Source organism: Impatiens glandulifera, chromosome 3 (genome assembly GCF_907164915.1).
Source record: "Impatiens glandulifera chromosome 3, dImpGla2.1, whole genome shotgun sequence".
Taxonomy (NCBI): domain Eukaryota; kingdom Viridiplantae; phylum Streptophyta; class Magnoliopsida; order Ericales; family Balsaminaceae; genus Impatiens; species Impatiens glandulifera.
Window position 1 is genome coordinate 3,952,151 of NC_061864.1, and position 21,170 is coordinate 3,973,320.

Sequence of the window (21,170 nt, forward strand, 5' to 3'; positions counted from 1 at the left end):
ACTGACTCATACTTAAAACATTTAAGTTGAAAAGAATGCAATGACGAAAAGATTGTACTAATTAAAAAGATATCAGATATTGAAATGGTCATTGAATGTATTAAAAAAAAAAGTAATAACGAAACTTGTTTTACCTTTGCCATGCTTAATATGTACGTGCATGTATTTATGCGTGAATAAATTAAACATCATTTTTTATAATTTAGTACCGAAAAAGATTAGAATGTTGAACTAAATTGTAATGCCTTAAAATCAGATATAGTTAATCAAAGCCCAAGTATCTTTAGTCATAACTTTTGAACCAACTTTTAGAAGGAGTTTGTATTTACTGTGATTTTTCATATAAGGCTCTCAGCTTAATCACTTGATGTCCTCGTTGAGTTCGTAGTCTTAGACTTCCCCAATTATGATTTTAGGAGTACGTAACACTCACTTTATTCCCTCCATATTCAAAAAAGTTGCTAGAGAAAATAGATTACAAATACCCTGAACAAACACTAACAAACCCTTGATCATCATAATTGAAGTTCAAAAAGTATCAAAATAAAAATAGCTATAGTTATTAGCCTCACACTTATATAATTTGAAACATTACAAAAGTACTTGGACCATTGTAATTGTACCCCCATAAGGATATAATTTATTTAGCTTAACTCTTATATCATATTTATTTTGATTTTAAGATATCACATAAATAATAAAATAATATTGATAATTTATATCTTTCTCTTCCCACTCCCACCCACCCACTCGTGCTGCTGCTAATCCATCCATCCATCCATCCATGGCGGCTAAGTTTAATTAAGTAAACAGTAACCAAAGCTAGCCTCAAACTTTAAAAAGGAGGGAGACATCTTTTTCCCTCTCTTCAATTATCATCATTAATATTGGCATGCTCTGCCAAATCACTCTATGCTAAACACTAACTAATTGATCTCTCACTTAACTTTTTTTTCTTTTTTTCTTCAATTTGCCTACTTTAATTTAATTTATTTATATTTAATTATTAAATCAATTCATTAAGAAGCAACTACAATAATATTAAATACTTTTAAATAATTGAACTATCTTACCATTTACAAATATTAATATTGTCGGGGTGGATGTGGATTGAAATAATTCAAGTGGACTATTGAATGGTATATATGGCCCAACAATTTTATTAGTCAGGCTTTCTTTCCAATAATTTTGTGATTTAAGAATAATCATCTAAAGTTAGGACATCTTCGTCAATTATCTTTTCTCTACTGATCGAGGTTTCAAATCACAAAAGCAGTCATCTATCTCTATGCTTTTTCCTTTTCTTTTATAAATATATATATTTTTTATGTTATGAGCTCCATTTTAATGTAGAACTTGCATTTAATTTTATTGAGTTCTCCAATCACTTCAACTTTCCTTTGGATATTAGATGACTCATTAAATTAAATAATTAATTTTGAAATATTCCAATAAAACCATAAAATGTAAGATAATAATAATAATAAATATCTAAGTAGACAACGATGGAGTTGTGACTAAAGAATGTGAGACCAACTACAAAGTACAAACGATTGAAGTTGTCGACATAATTTATTTTCTAGGACCCACCACTTTGTTGATCATGTAATTTCTTGCATTTTGGGGGTTGAAATAATCATAAATAAATTAAGAAAAACAGTAAGAAATCCTTATTATGAGTATTATTCCCGAATATATACTTTAAAATAAATATTATTAATTGCTGCTGCTGCTGCTGCTGCTCTACGTCAAGGGAAGCCTTTTCTTAGTATATTTATATCCCCCAAGACTTGCCTTTTTTTTTTCCATGCCCACAATTCTCACTCACTCACTCTCTTTCTCTTGTTTAATTAATTAATTAATTAATTAATTTGCATCATCATCAATGGCGGACGGAGGTGGCGCAGTTCAGGCAAAGCGCACGATGGGGGGATTGTTAGCCATACCGGAGAAGATGCAGTTACATCTAGCTATGCTGACATTGCAGTTTGGTTATGCCGGTTTCCATGTCGTATCCAGAGCCGCCCTTAACATGGGAATCAGCAAAATCGTCTTCCCTGTTTATAGAAACATTCTTGCTCTTCTCCTCCTCCTTCCTTTCGCTTACTTCTTGGAAAAGTATGCAATCCATCCATTCATTTCATAATAATTATTTAACCTGATCTATCTTTTAATAATGATTTTGATCCATATTCATGCATCATGCCTGCATGATCTATCTTTTAATAATGATTTTGATCCATATTCATGCATCATGCCTGCAGGAAGGAGAGACCGCCGATTAGCTTTTCATTCCTTCTCCAGTTTTTCCTCCTCGCCGTTGTTGGGTATGTATGTATGTATGTTCTTTGCATTTTCAGTTTTGTTTAAACATGATATCATTCATGGCATGCAGAATAACAGCAAACCAAGGTTTCTACTTGTTGGGCCTTGACAACACATCTCCCACCTTTGCCTCTGCAATCCAAAACTCTGTTCCCGCCATTACTTTCCTCATGGCAGTCATTCTCCGGCAAGTCCAACTGCATTTTGTTAATGAATATATTTTTGAGAACAGAGACTGATTTTTTGTTAATTTAATTTGTGTAATTGACAGGTTAGAGAAAGTGAGATTGGATAGAAAAGACGGAATCTCGAAAGTGATCGGGACTCTGCTCTGTGTGGCCGGAGCATCAGTGATTACTCTGTACAAGGGCCCCACAATCTACAGTCCGGGGCCGCACCTGACGAGGAGAAATCCGGCGGCTCTTCTGGCCCTGGGAGATGCAGCCGGTAAAAACTGGACATTGGGTTGTATATTCTTGATCGGTCACTGTCTGTCTTGGTCGGGTTGGCTGGTATTGCAGGCTCCGATTCTAAAGAAATATCCGGCCAAGCTTTCGTTTACATCTTACCAGTGTTTCTTCGGGATCTTACAGTTCTTGATCATAGCATTGTTTTGTGAGAGGGATCCCCAGGCTTGGCTTGTTCACTCCGGTGCTGAACTCTTCAGTGTCTTCTACGCTGTAAGTTTGAAAAATAATCATGAAACCCACATGCATAATAATTAATGATTATGTTCCTAATTAAGGCTAATAAATTTAAGGGTTTGTGATGCAGGGTGTGGTAGCATCAGGAATTGCATTCGCCGTACAGATATGGTGTATTCAAAAGGGTGGACCGGTCTTTGTGGCGGTTTATCAACCGGTTCAAACTCTAGTTGTGGCTATAATGGCTTCCTTTGCTCTCGGAGAGGAATTCTACTTGGGAGGGTATTAATGTCCATTTACTGGAAATTATATTTTATAAATAAATAAATAAATAAATAAAAGATGCATGCATTCATGATTACTGATCATATGATGGGTGGGACAAATAGAGAGAATTAAATAAATGTGAATAATAATAATAATAATAATGCAAGAGAATTATATATATATATATATATTATTTAATTTTTTTTTGGTTAAAATGAATGAACAGGATCATTGGAGCCGTGTTGATTATAGCCGGATTGTATTTGGTTTTGTGGGGAAAGAATCAAGAAAGGAAGTTCATCACCGCCGCCGCCGCCGTCAATTCTACTGCGCCGGAACAGAGTAATATTAACAGATCGCCGCCGCCGCCGGCTGTACAAATCAAGCCGTCTCTCACTCAGCCGCTACTCCCTCAGTCAACGGAAACTGTTTGACCGATCAGTTCTTGTCTCTTTTTATTATTATTATTATTATCTAGCTAGCAAAACCCTAAACCCAATTGGCTACCCCCAGGAAACTCAAAATTAAAAAAAAAAAATGAGAGACAGAGGTTTGTTTAAGAAAAGGTTTGTGGTGTGTCACTAGAAGAAGAAGTGAGTGAAGAATGTGATGTTGATGGAACTGTATCTCTAGTTATGTGGGGGACCTTTAAGGATTCATCATTGCTTGAAATGGAATTTTAGTTTTCAAATATAATTTCTTCTTCTGTTTTTATTTGGGGTTTTATGTTTGAAACACCATTTGTTCTTCGGATATGACTTATTTCATATTTAAATAACTTTGATTTGAACGGATTTAAAAATAATAAAAAATTGGGTTACATGATAAAAAATAATTAAAGAATATTAATATATAATAATTTTTTAAAAATATTTTAGTTGATAAGAAATATATGAGAAATTTTAAATTATTTAAATAATTCAAATTTAATAAGTCATATCATTCCAATCACAGGACAAGTTATTATAAGAGAAAATTAGGGTTTAGTGCTATCGTGTGGGTATGAGATTTGATAATTGAAGATGTTATTACTCATTTTGTCTTGAATTTTGTTGGGACGGTTCAAAAATGGTTTATCAATTAACTTTCTGCACCATGAATCCAATGTCCAATTACACGTCTGGAAAAACAAATAAGCAGTGAATTTTTGGGCGAAATGAATTCTCAATTAAGGTGTGAACAGAGCCGATCCCAAATTTTGGGCTGTCCAAGCCTAAACAAAAAGTATCCCAAAATTTTTACTGTCCCAGCCTAAATAAAATGTAAATTTTGACATCTGATAAAAAAAAAAAAAAAAAGTTTTAAGTTTTTGTGGGAATAGAAGCTATGAACAAATAATAATTTTATGTTTAAAAAATATTATAAATGTCTTCTTTAGTTTATTAAATGGGAATCGGCTCTGGGTGTTAAGTGTCAAAAATATTCATATAGTTTGAACACTATTCATATAGTCTGCTTAGCACCCCATCCATTGAAATTTTCTATTTATTAATTTTCCCAAAAGGGCCAAAACATCATGTTTTATCCAATTTAGTCCAGAACTTCCTAATTTATTCAGCTCATTCCTTGAATTTCCTTGATTTATTCATTCTCTCCCCTTAATTTCATTTGTTATTCAATTTTACTATTAAATGGTATATTCAATTTAGTTCCAAACTTCCTACTAAGGATATGACAATTTGAAATGGTTATGTCATAATTAAGGATGGTTTTTCCCTGAAATCGATCGAGGATGGAATGAGAATGATATTTGTGTCTCCTGTCCCGATATTTATCCCGATTTCATCTAGATTCTGCCCCGAACATTATAAACACAATTAAATATATAAAATTATAATTGTATTTATTATATTTTATAAGAGTTATAAGTTTATTTCTTTATAATAATATAAAATTTTAATATATTATATTAAAAAATTGGTTTATATAATTTTAAAATATTTTATAAATAATGCCCGCGGGGATTCCCTGAAACCGAACGGAACGGAATAGTTATTAAAAAAAATCTCAAAATAAAAGCGGGAGATTGGTAGAGGCATTCCCCGCTCTGAACGCCCATTGACATCTCTACTTCCCACCCTGTTCTACTCTTAAACTTTATATTTATTCAAATTCAATACTATTTTTTCTACTTTATTTAATTTTTATCAAAACTTAAAAGAAAAAAGTGTTAAACTCTTGGGACCATTTTATGGTTACTTGAATCGTCTTATTAAAAAAATGTATGTATCCAGATAACAGGCTAACCAAATAAAATCACCAGATTTATGTGTTTATGCATGCATGTCTGTCTGATTTATTAAAATTTAAAATTGGAGTCGGTCCTAGAGTAAGCTCAGCATGCCCTACAAAATTTTTATTTGGTTATGAGTTAAAATTTCACTAAAAAGTAATTTTTTTATCAATATTTTTAACTACACCTAGGACAACAAAAATAAAAATAAAATATAACATTTTTTTCTTCTACCGGATTGAAGCATTCAAAACCCGGGGTCAGCTTTGTATAAAATATGTGTAGCTATGATTGAAGTAATTTGTAACCCCCACTTATCCAAGTTCATGTGGAAAAGTTTTGAACTTTGTAGTTAATATCTCATTGACGATTCTTATATTTTGTTTCCTTGTAATTATTTGATTAATTAGGACTCTTAAGTTACCCAAGTAATTTTTTTTATTATTAATGAATTCAGTAATTGAATAGTGATTTGATGAAAAGGATGTTTATAATAGTATTTTATAAATAAAAAATTGGAGAGTAGACTTTTCAATCATTCATGTTGCATCCATGCATTTTGTTAGTTGGGATAAGAAGTGGTGCTTTTAACTGCTTATCAGTAGTTACTCCCTAAGTTTACAAAGTCTTTTTTTTTAATCACCAAAATTTATTTCTTAGAGCAGTTTTATTACCTTCATATCATAAATCTCACTTAAATTATAGTATTGATTGATTAGAATAAAATATAATACTTTTAATCTTTATGACTCCTCTCATTTAGCTTGTATAGTATTATTTATTATAATAAAATTATATAACTTTTAATAAAAATCTCCTCAATGGAGTGGATCAAGTTAGTATTACAACTCTTTATTATGTTAGTTATATTTTCATAACTTAGCCTTACTTAATTCAGATCCCAAATTATATATATAAATAAGAAGTTTGTTTGATTTGATTATTTTTAGCAATTATTTTACATGAACACACAAAAATATAATGTTAAATGAAATTTGTATCTATATTATTTAAAATAATATTTTATTGAAAAAAAAAACAAAGAAAATGTTACTAGCTGTAAGCCTTTAGCTATTTAATTACAAGTTATTTACATAGACAGCATGATGATGAAATTAATATAAACGTAGTACGGTACGGGCAGGCAGTGATATTCTCTCATTTTTCTTTATAGTCCATATAATATAATATAATTAATATTATCCAAACACAGCAAACACACACATAATAATTACAAGTGAAATTAATATTTACAAAGAGAACAGAAGATAATATTTCTAGCACCATGGATTCTGCAATTCGAATTCTTGAGCCCAGAAATTGCCCTGGTTAGCGACGGCGTGCAAATCTATAGCCTCCGTTGCCTCCGTCCATATGTCCGAATCATCAAACTCCGGCAAAGCCACACGATCTCCTCCTTCACCTATATCAGGAAAATTAACATCAAGATGATTCTTCCAAATTCCATTAATATCTTCTTGGGTGGTCGAGTACTTTCCATGATCATGATGAGTATGAGACGCCGGGGAGGATGAGCTGCAACCGGGAGACCAGGTTTGCTTCTGCTTATAATTATGATCATGAATCCGCAGGTTGTTGGGGGAAGAATCAGCAGGCTGCTGCTCATGGAGGAGCTCCTCCTCCGGGAGGTTGAGTTTGACTTGGGTACCGTAGAGTTTCATGGAGGCTTGATCATAGGCCATGGCAGCTTCCCTTGAGGTGTCGAAGGTTCCAAGCCAGAGACGTGCCCCACGGTTTGGTTCACGAATCTCGGCTACCCATTTGCCCCATGTACGTTGACGGACACCTTTGTACTTGCAACTACCATTCTCGGGTCCCCCTTTACCTCTCATGCACCCCTTCCTAGACGTGGCCGTCCCCGGCTTCTTGGGATTCTGTTTTTTCTCTCCAGGACCCATATCTATCTATCTTTCTATCTATCTTAATGAAAATTGAGTTGGGGGGCTAAAACTCTATATAACTTCACCTATCTAGCTGGCTGGCTAAGGGGTAGAATGGAACATAGATATAGAGAAGTGATACGTGTCACAAGGATGGACTACTTCATTGTATGACTTGGCAAATCTCACTCGTGTCCACACCACAACGCTTCTCACCATCACTACACTTGGCTGCCACCTGTATACATATATATTAGGACTCTTTTGGATTCAAGTTATTTAAGAAACGATGATTTTTTTAGTAAAAAAATTTAAAGGACGTTAATATATAATAATAAAATAAATAATAATAATTAAAAATAAAGTATTTTGGTTAATAAATTAAGTGATTTTAATAATAGGAAGTGTCATATGATGTTTCTTGTAGCTTTTTTTTTTTATATTTAAATAACTAGAACCGAACACTACCTTGTATAGTTATAATTTAAATTATCTTGATTTAACCCCTCAAGTGATAAGAAATTAATTCATGGGTTATGACTAAGATAATGGATGGATGATTTTGCTAGCTAGCTAGCTAACTCTGGACTGGAGATAAGCACTGCAGACAGATTTGATCAACTTGATGATGATGGTCAGGACTCAGGAATTATATTACAAGTGGCCTCTCCTCTTCTTACAACATTTTATTATCATTATCACTTTATTACTTTCATCACTAAACAATTTATCAGTGCATCATGGTTAGTTAGTAAGAACTAATTTAGATTTCTGAGAGCATCTTCAACAACCTCTGTCCTCTTATTTTTATTTTGTCAAATCAATCATCCACCACAACAGAAAGCGGGCACATGTCCGTTATTTTCTCTAAATAATTTAAATATGAATTTTATTTATACTATTTTAAATAAATAACTAATTTATACTATTATAACTAATATTCCTATATTATTAAACGTGTTAATATAATTAATAAAAAAATATATTAATTTGTTTAAAATATATATTTATTAATTAAATATATAACTAATATTCTTATATTAAAATTTTGAGAATATATAACTAATATTTTTATATTATAATAAAATATAAAATAGTTTTATAATTTAAAATATATTATAATAATTTTATAATTAAATATATAACTATAATATTCTTATATTATAGGAAAATTTTAAAATATATATTTATTTAATGTTATTATAATAAAATAATAAAAAATAGTAAAAAAAAATAATATAATTAAATATATAACTAATATTCCTATATTATATAGTATATTATATTATATAATAATGAAAATGTCAAAGTTGGGCGGCATAAAACCAGTAAGCCACTGCCCTCCTTTTGCTTTTACATACATATAATGTATAAAATAAAAAAAAAACAATGACCTGCCCTTTTTCACGCTGTCAGATGCGGGCACAAGTCATGCGCTGTAGATGCTTTAATAACTACTTAACCACTTAAGTTGACACGTTTAACAATGAAACTCGTATTTACTTTACTAACTGATTATCCTACCAAGATAGCTCACCAAGATAGCTCAGTGATAAAATTAACTTAACGGATCGAAATATCACAAGTTTAATTTTATTTGAAGAATATTAAGTGTCATAAAGAAGAAAAAAAAAAAAAAAAACAATCTTATCAAGATTTCATTCCCAGATTCGGCAGCAGAACCGATGGGATAAATGTTGATTCCTAGGACTTTGGATGTGTCTGGTTTTCTTGACACCTCTGCTATGCTCTTCTCTGCGACATGTGGTGGTGGTGTGTGCATACATCTATCTATCTCACATTCTCTCTTGCGATTTACATCTGACCCACTTACAAACTTTTTTTTTTTACAATTAAAAATTTATTTAATTCAATTTTGTGTTAAAAACTTTATCTCAATCTATATGAATAAAAAATGTTTCTAAAAAATAAACTCAAACTCAAATTTCCAAATGGTTCCTTGGGCCAATTTCTCCGATCTCATTTTATTACTTTTTCAGATTAGACTGTATTCAGTTTTTTTTTTTCATTTTTGAAATTACTATGAATAAACAAATTTGCAGGTTTGAGAAAAAAATAGATTGTACGGCATGAGTAAGGCAAGTTATGCAGTGATTAGGACTGTTTGTCAAGGTGAATTTTTAAAATAACTTTTTAAATTAACTTATTTTGTTCATTCTTTCCAAACTAACTAACATAGTTTACTATTCAAACTCAGTTTTTACTTATTTATTATATTTAAATTATTTTTTTTTTATAAATTTAATAAATTTAAATTATTATTTGTATAAATTAAATTATTTATATTTTGATATATATTTTAAATTATTATTTTTATAAAATTGATTAAATTTTGATATATATATATATATATATTTTTATAAATTTGATTATATATATTTATATTTTAATTATTATTTATATAAAATAATAAATATTCATTTTAACATTTTAATAAGAGGAGTGATAAGGGAGAGAAATTGAGAGAGAATAGGGAGGAAATGATGTGTTACTACCCATTCCTTCTTCAAATTTCCTCTCTCAATTATTTTTCTTTTAGTTTTTTTTTTTCAACTTTTTTAACCTCTTAGTTTTTCTTTTTTTCAAATTTTTTATTTGAAATAAAATTATCATATTTCTCCCAATTATGTGCTATTGAGAAAGTCCAATATTATTTGTTGGGTATATAGTGAAAATTATACTGACACATCTAAAAAAAACAGATATTTTAAATTATATTATTAAACATATATTATTGAAATCATTTTTTTAATGGTTAATTATATTATTATGGTTAAAATATTTTAAATTTATTAATATTTATCAATTATTTATTAAAATGTTAAGAAAATATTTATTACATTATATAAATAATAATTGAAATACATATATAAAAATATAAATAATCAAATTTATAAAAAATAATTATTTAAATTATATATTAAAATACAAATAATCTAGTTTATAAAAATAATAATTTAGAATATATACCAAAATATAATAATTTAATTTATACAAATAATAATTTAAATATATAAATTTATAAAAATAATAATTTTAAAATATATATATATAATGAATTTAAATACAATAAATTAATAAATTAAAAAAAATAACTTAGTTTGAATAGTAAGATAGGTTATTTTGGAAAAACTAGGTTATTTTGGAAATAAATGAACAAAATTGGTTAGTTTAAAAATTTAAACGAGAATTAGTTTATAAAGGGTCATGTAATCTCTAACTTCAATGAGGAATTAAAAGTTTGTTGACTCCAATGTTAATGAAATATAATTAATATTTGCAAACAAAATTTATAATTAAATATAATTATCGTGCAAACAAAGGTCTGCATTTGTTTTTACTATCTTTCGGTTTACAAGAACGGAATATATATATCTTAGAACAAAACTAAGAAAAGAATCGTGGTATGAGTCGTATGACAAGTCTATGTGTAATTTGAAACTAGTAGAATCATTGAGGGAATACTTTAATTTTTTTGATTATATATGTATAGAGAAATTTAGCTGTTAAAGTCATCCTTGGATCCATATTACCGATGACCCATGAACTCCCTCAAGCATTTTGCTGCAAGCCTTTTCTCATTAGTTCAAAATAACATTTCAATTTTCCCAAAATTATGTCAAGCCTCCAAGATCCTGTCTTAGTCGCTCTTTCCAAGTCTTCTCCAAAGATAGATTATTCATTATTCCCAGTTGGGTTAGAAACAAGGTCCAAAAAACTTAAGATGTTATAGAGCAGGGTAAAGAGAAGGAGAAAGTAGTGATAGATAATCCAGGAGACAAACTACCTAAGCCTTAATAGAGAAATTGAAACTTTGAAATGTCCCTCGAACCAACTGAGGGCCCGAAATGGATCAAAGCAGACTCATCAATGGTATCAATCAAAGAGAATTTTATATACAAGACCTCAAAGAATGGACTCTAGGAATCAATAAACAGAACATATCAGGCAAATTAAGAATGTTCACCTTTTGACCTCACAAAAACAAGAATTCAGTCAGAAAGCAAGCAACAGGAGTTCAGAGACCCTGTATGTATGTAGAACTTGATATCTGGATGAAGCAGATCAAATAGAACAATACTTGTGAAAACAGTGGGAAACAAATACACAATAGGTAAACCTTATCCTGAAATTAACAGATAAATTTGAGAAATTGTTTTTGTTATTCTCGATTCCAAATACAATATATTCTATCTGTATGTGTATTAGATACCCGGTCACAATTTGATGATGGTAGTTAAGAAAACATGAATTCTGTTATAGTTGATGAATCTAGAATGATAAAGTAGAATATTCTTCCACCATAACAAAACATAACTTAATCACCACTGCAATTTAGAACAACAAATACTCCATTTTTATGTACAATTTACTACTAGGTTTGATAAAAGTATGCACTTAGAGAGAAACCCTATTAGAAACATCAAAATTAATTTACAATTATGTATCCTTCCATGTTCATATAGATAGATACTAGGGAGAAAAACAAAAAGAAACAGTAAGATACCTTGGATTTCATGAAGATGGAAACACATCTTTAACAGCGGATGCTGCAGTCAAGTAATTCAGAGTATTTCTCAATGTTTCTTTCTCCCTTTTCAATCTCAACACTGTATCCTCTAATTCAAGCAATGCCTGCTGTTCTCTAGGCGCTCCTTCGAACGTGCTACCGACAAAGAACGAAAACGGTGTCGGAAACATGTTACGCCGCAAATCCGGCACCTCCTTTTCCGGTTTCCCGTTCAACCGATTAGATAATCGAATCACGTCTTTCATATTCGTCTCAACCTCGTTCGCCAGCTCCTCCGCGTCTTCTTCAACATCACCCGACGGTCTGTCTTCAAGCCAAGTAATCTCCGCCACCAAATAGGGTTTCGTCCGAACCAATTTCGTAACACGAAATCGTTCCTGGCCTTTACAAATAATGAAGAACCTGTCATCGGCTAGTTTCTCGTGTTTGACAATCTCTCCGACGCAACCGACGTCGGTGGTGCCGGAGACGGTGTCGGAGTATATAACGCCGAATCTAAGATCTGTCTGAAGAAGAGTGTGCATCATTATACGATACCGAAACTCGAATATTTGAAGAGGAAGAATCGCGCCGGGGAAGAGAACGAGAGGGAGAGGGAATAGTGGTAGCTCGACGACGTCGTTCGATCCTGGAGAAGCTGTGTGATGCTTCTCCGAGAAGCATGCACGATTCCTACGGCGGCGGAAGCGAGTTTGGGTAAGAGATAGTAAGGGAGGAAGGAATTTAAGGGCGGAGGTGAGATGATTAGGGTTTAAGGAGGGTTTGAGTGGGAGAGACGGCGGCGTGGGAAGTAAATGATGATGGAGTGCCATTGTTGAGCTAGAAAGCAATACAGAATGAAACCAGAGAGGAAAGAATAAAGAAGAAGAAGATGATCTCTTTGAGACGGCGAAATGTGTGGATTTAAAAATTAACTTATATTTTATCTAATTTAAAATATTTTATTTATTATAACCTAATTAATTAGGGCTGAACTCATACCCGAACCCGAATACCGAAACCAGAAGAGCGGTGGGTTCAAAGGACGCGACTACCCGATCCGAAACATAAACCCGGTAACACCTTATATATTCTTGAAACCTACTCTGCAGTCGTTCTCTTTAGTCGTTGGCGGTAGAATCGTCGCTCATTGCAAAGCTCGCGACCAAGTTCATTCCGACAAAGCCGCCCCCCCGCCCTGTGCTAGGTGACTCGCGGCACACTCTATCGAAGACTCCCGCTCTTGTGAAGAAGGTATTTCGTATATTCTATAATCCTTCACTGATCCAGGGTAGAGAAATAGAACCGATAGATGGATCTGTTCAATGTGTTGTTCTTTATTTGCCGGCGGAGTGGAGTTGTTCAATGATATCATATTGTGTATTTCTATTTGTGCTCTTTAATTTTTTCAATTTCTCCATTTCTTCTTTGTTCTTCAAAGACCTGTTAAATAATGATTATTGCATTTTTAGATGAGAATGATACTATCTCCTTGTCTGGTTCTTGTTTGGGGTAGAGTATCTTAATATCGAGCTCTAATTGTGTAAATTCTAATAAAATAACAGGATTGAAGAACTTTCTGCGTTAACCATACACTAAGTAATGGTGGAGGTCTACCGTTGCAGTGATAGTTCCATTGAATGGAAGCCGTCATCAATTGTGGCCCTGGCTACGAGCCCTGATGACTCCCAAATTGCTGCCGCCAGAGAAGATGGTTCTATTGAGATTTGGCTGGTTTCTCCAGGTTCTGCGGGCTGGCACTGTCAACTGGTAAATTCATATAAACCGTACTTTAGGTCTCATCATAGTATTGTTTTTTTAATTTATTGTTTTCATCATCTTGTGTAGACAATACACGGGGATGTGGATTCTAGGGTTTCATCTCTTGTTTGGTGTAGTTCAAAGTCTAGAGGTGGCCGATTGTTTTCTTCGAGTATTGATGGATCCATCTCAGAATGGGACATTTTTGAATTAAAGCAGAAGGTACTCATATTTGCCGTTCCTAATTTCGTACTTTTATTGTTTATTTCAAACAAATGTGGTATCTTTATTATTAAATTTGGGCAGATTGTGTTGGATTCCCTTGGGGTTTCAATATGGCAATTGGCTGTAGAACCTAACAAAGTTTCGCTAGATCATTCCGTATCTAAGTCCTTGCAATTTGAGAATGGACATGCTAGCGAAAGATACATTGATAGCTTACAAACTTCTGACGATCCTGAAACAAGTGATACTGAAGATGATGATGACATGAAGGAACCCCAACTTCCTTCTGTTGTTAGCACACGTTTAGCACTTGCATGTGATGATGGCTGCATCAGGCTTTACAGTATTTCAGACTCGAACAAGCTAATATATGCAAAATCATTTACGAGAGTTAGTGGTGAGTTTATTAACCATCTTCATGTAGTAACTGATTTTGACTTAATGGAAGTTTTCATTTTGAATTTTTTTTCACATTTTATATGCAGGTCGTATCTTAAGTGTGACTTGGAGCTTTGATGGGAATAGAATATATTCAGGGAGTAGCGATGGGTGAGTACTGAGTACATTAGTCAAAGAGAATATTAATGACGAAATTGCTTGTCATACATTTTATTTATTTACAGATCTTATGGCAAGGTTTATGTTAAAATTGTCATTCAATGTTTGGGATTTGTGACGCCATTTTCACTGGGTTTTCATGTGATTAATTTTTTAATCAAATTCTTAAGCATGAAAATTGCAGTGTAGTCATGTGATGAATACATGGGTATTTTCAAAAGGTCTATTTTAGTCCATTTGGTAGCATCATTTGAGTATGGATGTTAACATGCGATTGTATTTGGATGTTAATATGTGTTTCAATGGAGGCATTTTTCTATCTTTGATATTATGTGATACATTTATAATTTTCCCACATTTGTTATTATTTTCACATATGATTGTCATGATATTTATTTATCTATAATGGTCTTCAATGTAAACTGCTAATTTGGATGTTAAAAATTAATTTCCACAAGCCAGAGCCCCAACAACTGGAGCCTCACAAATAAATAGCCTTTATTATTAAATTTTGTCGTTGTTGCGAACTATATTAGAAATGAAGTTTTGGATTTTGTCGTTATCTTGTCATCTAATTTAGACTTAATAGTAGTTCCCACCATCAGCTTCTTATTAATGATTCCCGGCATTTTCTTTTCTTAATTAAATATTGGATACGTGAATCTAAGATTATTCAGTAATTGTTGGGCTTTAATTATTGTCGTATATGAAGAAATTTCAAAATGTCCACTTCATCATTTACTTTGAATATTTCATAATTGCTTTTATGATATGCAGGTTCATCAGATGTTGGGATACTAAATTTGGTCATGAAGTCTACCGAATAACAGTTGGGCTTGGTGGGCTTGGTAGTGGACGTGAGCTTTGTGTATGGTCATTGCTAGCTCTTAAGTAAGTGTCTTTCCTTGCTAGTTTATTATACAGAACATTTGGTATTTGGTTGAGGAATATGACTAGAATGACCCCATTTGGAAGCACTTTTTATGTATGTATTTGGGTCTAAACATTTGGAAACAAAACATAGTCAGAGATTCAGAAATTTATTTATGATTTTGTATCTGGATACAAAGTGTAAAATAAAAGTGTTACCAAATAGTGCATTGTATACCTATTGGCGGAGTTTGACTTTCAATGCAATAAAGATTTGATTGATTTTAGGTGTGGGACAGTTGTCAGTGCTGATAGTGGCGGTAATGTTCAATTCTGGGACAGTCAGCATGGGACACTTTTGCAGGCACACTCTTCTCATAAGGGCGATGTTACTGCCTTAGCAACTGTCCCTAATCATAACCGAGTATTTTCTGCTGGTTCAGACGGACAGGTATGCAAATCTTGAAATCTCTATATAACAAAGTAATAGATGAGCAAACAATTGTTACATATGCATGTTTGGACTGCAAGTTATGGATGGTACTGGTTCTATGTGGAGATAGTGGTTCATGGTTTAATGTAAATTGCTTATATTAACTCCCAAGTCATACCTAAAATAAGCAACTTTCAAATAGGAGAATCATAATTGCAGCAGGTTCATGTCTTATTGACCCACTAGAGTAGCTCAAATGGCAAGAGTTGATTGTCTAAGTGAACATAGGTCACGGGATGGATTCCCACTTAGAACAGTTTAAGTTAAGTTGATTCATGTCTTATTATTTGCAAGCTTTGCATCTAATGCTGCTGGATTTGATTATTTAGTAATGGCAAAAGAAACCCCATATTTATAATCTCATGGAATAAAGCCTTATTTGTGACATTTTGTAACATAATTGAATATTTCAACATTTATGCTCAAATCCAAAATATATTTTTTACAATTGATTTTGATTCACTTGTTTTCCAGTCTTTGGTCTCGTTTTTTAATCTCTAGGTTTTTTCTTTCGTGCACAACGCTTTGTCTCTCAGACAAATTACTTGTTTCCTACAGCTTCTCTGTATAAAATATGTCAAAAACATCATTAAAAAAAATTATGGTAATCCTATTACAGAAAGAATCTCAACCCTAGGTTCAAGTAGATAAGAACAAGAACATTGTCTTTCTCAATTCACCAGAGCTATGCCTTTTGCAGGTTATCCAATACAAGCTATCAAATGATTTGGTTCCACATGGTGATGATAAAAAAAGTGCTTCTGAACTGATGAGGAAATGGGTGTATGTTGGTTATGTCCGAGCTCATTCACATGATGTAAGAGCTTTAGCAATTGCAATACCAATTAGCCAAGAAGGTAGATCTAACCCTTCTCCTTTTTCTCCATCTTCTTGATTCATTGTGTATCATGAGCTCAACATATTTCAATTGTTTCACTTAGTAAATATTTTTCATATTCATAGATGTATTACCCGACATAAACCCAAAAAGGATACGTACTAAGAAGAAGCCAATTGATTTTAGTTACCGTAAGTGGGCCCATTTGGGAGTTCCAATGCTAATCTCTGGTGGTGATGATACTAAACTCTTTGCTTATTCTGCCAAAGAATTCACCAAATTCTCGCCTCATGATGTTTGTCCTGCACCCCAACGATCGCCAATACAAGTGGTGTTCAGTGATGCTGAAACTCCTTTGCTTCTAGTCCAAGCTTCAACTTGGCTAGATATAATATGTGTTCGCACAAAAAGCAATAGTATTTTTAATGGTATTGGGACTGTTGGTGGTGCTGCAACAACAGAACTATTGGCCCGGGTGAAATCTAAGGCATCAAGAAAAATTGTCTCCAGCAGTATCTCGCCATCAGGGTCGTTTATCGCTTTTTCTGATAATGTGAGACCTGGTTTATTTCAGTTAGAAAAAGGTAGATTTGGGAAGAGTGTGTGGAATGTGCAAAAGAAGAAGCTTCCATCTAATCTACCATCTGCTCACTCTATGGCTTTCAGTTTTGACTCTTCTAGGCTCATGATAGCTGGTCATGATCGATTGATATATGTAAGCTATCAAATTATTCTTTCATTTCATTATCTTCTTTTCTTTCTTAAGGTAGTATATCTTGTTTGATGTAGTTTTTGAAACAAACCATTTTTTTGAAAAAAAAAATCTTGTTTGATTGAAAAGAGGATTATTTTGGGGTTATGGGTCAAATGACTAAAATATCCATTGCATTTGATGTTTAAAATGTTATAAAAACTAAGGACAAATTTGGTTGATGATTTGATTGATTGGATTATGGGATATAATGTGTTATTTGGAAGAAAGTCTTTTGTGTCCATATTCCTTTGAGCATGAAAGGCCCCTTATGTTTGAAAAATGTGAACAGGTTGAGAATTATACATTGACCCTTTTTTATGCCCAGTTCCGTCTAACTCGGTTCATCTTTCTTTATTTTTTTTTTTCCAATGAAACAGGTTGTGGATGTTGCAAATGGAACAGTAGCTCATGTCTTTACTCCAAGCCGTGGGGAGCACATTGAGAAACTGCAACCAAATGAACCACCCATAACCAAAATGTTTACAAGTCCAGATGGACAGTGGCTAGCTGCTGTTAACTGCTTTGGCGACATATATATATTTAACTTGGAGATAGAAAGGTACATGATAAATTAATTTCTGTGGATGGTTAAAACTTTTCTCTTAAATAATAATAATAATAATATTTTACATTTTCTCATGGTGCAGACAACATTGGTTCATATCTAGATTGAATGGGTCCTCAGTTACAGCTGGTGGTTTCACTCCTCGTAACAACAATGTTCTTATTGTCTCCACTTCCTCAAACCATGTCTATGCATTTGATGTTGAGGCCAAAAAATGGGGAGATTGGTCTATGCACAACACATTTGCTCTTCCCAGAAGATATCAAGAGTTTCCGGGAGAGGTCATTGGGCTTTCGTTCCCTCTTTCACCCAATTCGACATCTGTTATTGTCTACAGTGCAAGGTATGCTTCTTTCTTTAACTGTGATACAAATATTTTTGTTGAAAAAAAACACATCATCAAAGAATCTTAAATTTGATTATTGTTCTAGGGCCATGTGCTTGATAGACTTTGGAATGCCTGTTGATGGAGCTGATGAGAAAGAGTTTTTACCAAATGAATCAACAATGAAGAAATTAATGAATTACCCTACTAACAATGGGAACAAGCTGAAACGTAAGCTTAAGAAGCTGGTGGATGAAGTAGATACTACTACTAAAAACAACCGAAGAAATAATTTTGAGTTTTGCCCCTTCAGAGATCCTGTTTTATTTGTGGGGCATCTTTCGAAAAACTCATTGTTGATCGTGGACAAGCCATGGATGAGCGTTCTCAAAACACTGGATACTAGTCCCGTTGACAGACATGTATATGGGACATAAATGTGCTCTCCTCCTGACTTGCTAATGTAATCCTTTTTGTTTTCTTTTTAAATTATTTGTAATTTACTCATGAATATGAAAATTTTGTTTCCCTTGTTTGGATGATGAGGATTAGATATCATTTTTTAAGAGTGTTAATTTGAATAGTGGGAAGAATTGTACGAACAAACAACAGAAGGTTATTTTTGTTGTTGTTGTTTTGTCTTGGAGCAGGAGATAATGATAGTAGTGGGTTCTCAATCACATGCATGATGCATAGGAGGAGCCCTTCTTTAGAGAATCATCTATTTGGACATAATAGTTTTGTTGGATTTTTTTTCCATTTTCAAAACTCTCTAGAATGAGCCAAATTATTATATAAATCTTTTTTTCTTTTTCTTATAAACTAGAGCCACATAACAAAAAGGAAAAAAGCTCACTTAGACGTATGTAGTTGTATAACTAGCTCACTTAAACGTATGTACTAATAAAAGGTCATTTAAACGTACTTACTATCAAAAATTGGCTCATTTAGCCTCTTTTAGTAACCATGGTTAACTTTTATTTTTAAATTTATATATTTATTAATTAAATATTAATATATTTTCTCTCTATCTTACTTTTTCATTTATTATTTTATTTATTACTAATAAATAATAAATAAACTTTTTATTTTTATCTTTTTTATAATTTTTTATTATTTCTATATGAATATTTATGATTAATTATTGTAAGTTTATTTTATATATATATATATATATATATATATATATATATATATATATATATATATATATATATATATATATATATATATATATATATATATATATATGAATATATATATATATATATATATATATATATATATGAATATATATATATATATATATATATGAATATATATATATATATATATATGAACATTCATCATTAATTATTTTAACTCTATTTTTCTTCTTTTTTATATATTTTTTTTTATATTCACAATAATTATTAATTATTTTAAAATTGTTTGATCCCAATAATTGAATATAACAATAAAAATTCTTTCAATAATAAAAATCCTTCAATACAAAAATAAATTAATTAATAATTAAGAATTGAATAATAATAAAAAATCATTCATTAAACACTAAAAGAGTAATAATCAAATATTAAACAAAACAATTTCTTACTACTAATATAAGTCGTGAATACAAATTAAATAAAAATTATTAATTTCATTTTTATTTATATTAAACTAAATAAGAAAAAACTCTTTTTCATTTTTATTATATTAAATTAAATAAGAAAAAACCCTTCAAAAAAATATTATATAAAACATAAAATTCATAAATAAGTTGTTAAATTTAAAAAAAAAAAAATGAGAATTTAAGAAATATTAGAAATAAAAACTAATAAAAAAAGAAAATGAAATATAAAAGAGAAATTAATATTAAAATAATAAAAAATTTAATAATAAAATAAATTACCTAGTTTAATTAATGAAAAAGAATGAGAGAGAAAATATATTAATATTTATTTAATAAATATATAAATTTAAAAATAAAAGTTAATCATGGTTATTAAAAGAGGCTAAATGAACCAATTTTTGATAGTATATATGTTTAAATGATCTTTTATTAGTACATATGTCTAAGTGAGCTAGTTGTACAAGTACATACGTCTAAGTGAGCTTTTTTCCTAACAAAAATTAGTTATCAACTAAGTAAAATTAACCTTTCTCCTTATCAACAGATCTATGACAGTAAGTTTTTCAAAAAAATCCCAATAAAAATTCAAAGTAACTCATCATCATTCAAGCCTCTAGGGTTGATGGGTTATTGTGATGAAAGATTCTGTCTATTTTAGAGGCTATTTAGGGTAGGGTAGGCTAGGCTGGCAAAATGAAGAAGAAAGTTGGTGGCCGGCGTTTTTTGTTTTTATTTCATTCCTTCCCCCCATTGCTAAATGCTAATAATGGAAGACCTTAGCTTCTATCAATTAAATTCTCGTGTCATGAATGGGACAATTATATAATATATATTAATATTATTCACTAATAAAATGTAGATAATATCGGCCAATTAAGTTGATTATTTGTGTATTTGACTATGACATGAGATTGATTAATTAGAGTGGGTTATTGAGGAACCAACATTATTATTAATCTAATTAACTAATTAAATCATGCATATGTTATTTACCAGCAACTACCTACTCTTAATTATTTATTTATTACTTCAATTCATATGGAAAACATAAAATGAAGAAAAGATGTATTTAAAACAGATTTCATATATTATATATATAGATATATGGAAGTAATTGATAAAGAAGTTGGGTGGATGCAAAAAAAAGAAAACACATGGGCAGTAACACAATTAACCCGGCCCTAATTAAGGTTTCTTGGGGGAAGTAAACTGCAGCGGTAGGTCAAAGTGGTTCCCAAATACAGATTTTTCCTGCATATTAAGAATAT

General features: G+C 31.4%; 4 protein-coding genes across 4 annotated transcripts; 2 read left to right on the top strand and 2 right to left on the bottom strand.

Moving 5' to 3' along the window:
* The first annotated feature begins 1,807 nt into the window (after positions 1-1,807).
* LOC124931156 (protein WALLS ARE THIN 1-like) lies at positions 1,808-3,929 on the top strand. The gene is made up of 6 exons (XM_047471553.1): positions 1,808-2,118; positions 2,265-2,327; positions 2,396-2,512; positions 2,597-3,005; positions 3,100-3,251; positions 3,463-3,929. The coding sequence occupies exons 1-6, from the start codon at positions 1,886-1,888 to the stop codon at positions 3,668-3,670; spliced, it is 1,182 nt and encodes a 393-aa protein (XP_047327509.1). The 5' UTR covers positions 1,808-1,885; the 3' UTR covers positions 3,671-3,929.
* Positions 3,930-6,746: 2,817 nt separating this feature from the next.
* On the bottom strand, positions 6,747-7,388 carry LOC124928928 (dehydration-responsive element-binding protein 2D-like). The gene has a single exon (XM_047469182.1). It carries the CDS (start codon positions 7,386-7,388, stop codon positions 6,747-6,749), a length of 642 nt encoding a protein of 213 aa, XP_047325138.1.
* Positions 7,389-11,733: 4,345 nt separating this feature from the next.
* LOC124929513 (lon protease 2-like) lies at positions 11,734-12,778 on the bottom strand. Its single transcript, XM_047469893.1, has one exon. The coding sequence runs from the start codon at positions 12,732-12,734 to the stop codon at positions 11,907-11,909; it is 828 nt and encodes a 275-aa protein (XP_047325849.1). The 5' UTR covers positions 12,735-12,778; the 3' UTR covers positions 11,734-11,906.
* A 232-nt stretch (positions 12,779-13,010) lies between these two features.
* LOC124929238 (WD repeat-containing protein PCN-like) lies at positions 13,011-18,970 on the top strand. The gene is made up of 12 exons (XM_047469539.1): positions 13,011-13,155; positions 13,467-13,671; positions 13,750-13,884; positions 13,969-14,284; positions 14,373-14,436; positions 15,223-15,336; positions 15,604-15,766; positions 16,509-16,665; positions 16,772-17,361; positions 17,778-17,959; positions 18,048-18,308; positions 18,397-18,970. Exons 2-12 carry the CDS (start codon positions 13,504-13,506, stop codon positions 18,725-18,727), a joined length of 2,481 nt encoding a protein of 826 aa, XP_047325495.1. The 5' UTR covers positions 13,011-13,155; positions 13,467-13,503; the 3' UTR covers positions 18,728-18,970.
* The last annotated feature ends 2,200 nt before the right edge of the window (positions 18,971-21,170 follow it).

Coding starts and splice junctions, on each gene's coding strand:
- LOC124928928 (XM_047469182.1), bottom strand. CDS start 7,388: ATGGGTCCTGGAGAGAAAAAACAGAATCCCAAGAAGCCGGGGACGGCC.
- LOC124931156 (XM_047471553.1), top strand. CDS start 1,886: ATGGCGGACGGAGGTGGCGCAGTTCAGGCAAAGCGCACGATGGGGGGA. Junction 2,328..2,395: donor TTCCTCCTCGCCGTTGTTGG/GTATGTATGTAT, acceptor CATGGCATGCAG/AATAACAGCAAACCAAGGTT. Junction 3,006..3,099: donor TCTTCAGTGTCTTCTACGCT/GTAAGTTTGAAA, acceptor TTTGTGATGCAG/GGTGTGGTAGCATCAGGAAT.
- LOC124929513 (XM_047469893.1), bottom strand. CDS start 12,734: ATGGCACTCCATCATCATTTACTTCCCACGCCGCCGTCTCTCCCACTC.
- LOC124929238 (XM_047469539.1), top strand. CDS start 13,504: ATGGTGGAGGTCTACCGTTGCAGTGATAGTTCCATTGAATGGAAGCCG. Junction 16,666..16,771: donor AATACCAATTAGCCAAGAAG/GTAGATCTAACC, acceptor TCATATTCATAG/ATGTATTACCCGACATAAAC. Junction 18,309..18,396: donor GTTATTGTCTACAGTGCAAG/GTATGCTTCTTT, acceptor TTATTGTTCTAG/GGCCATGTGCTTGATAGACT.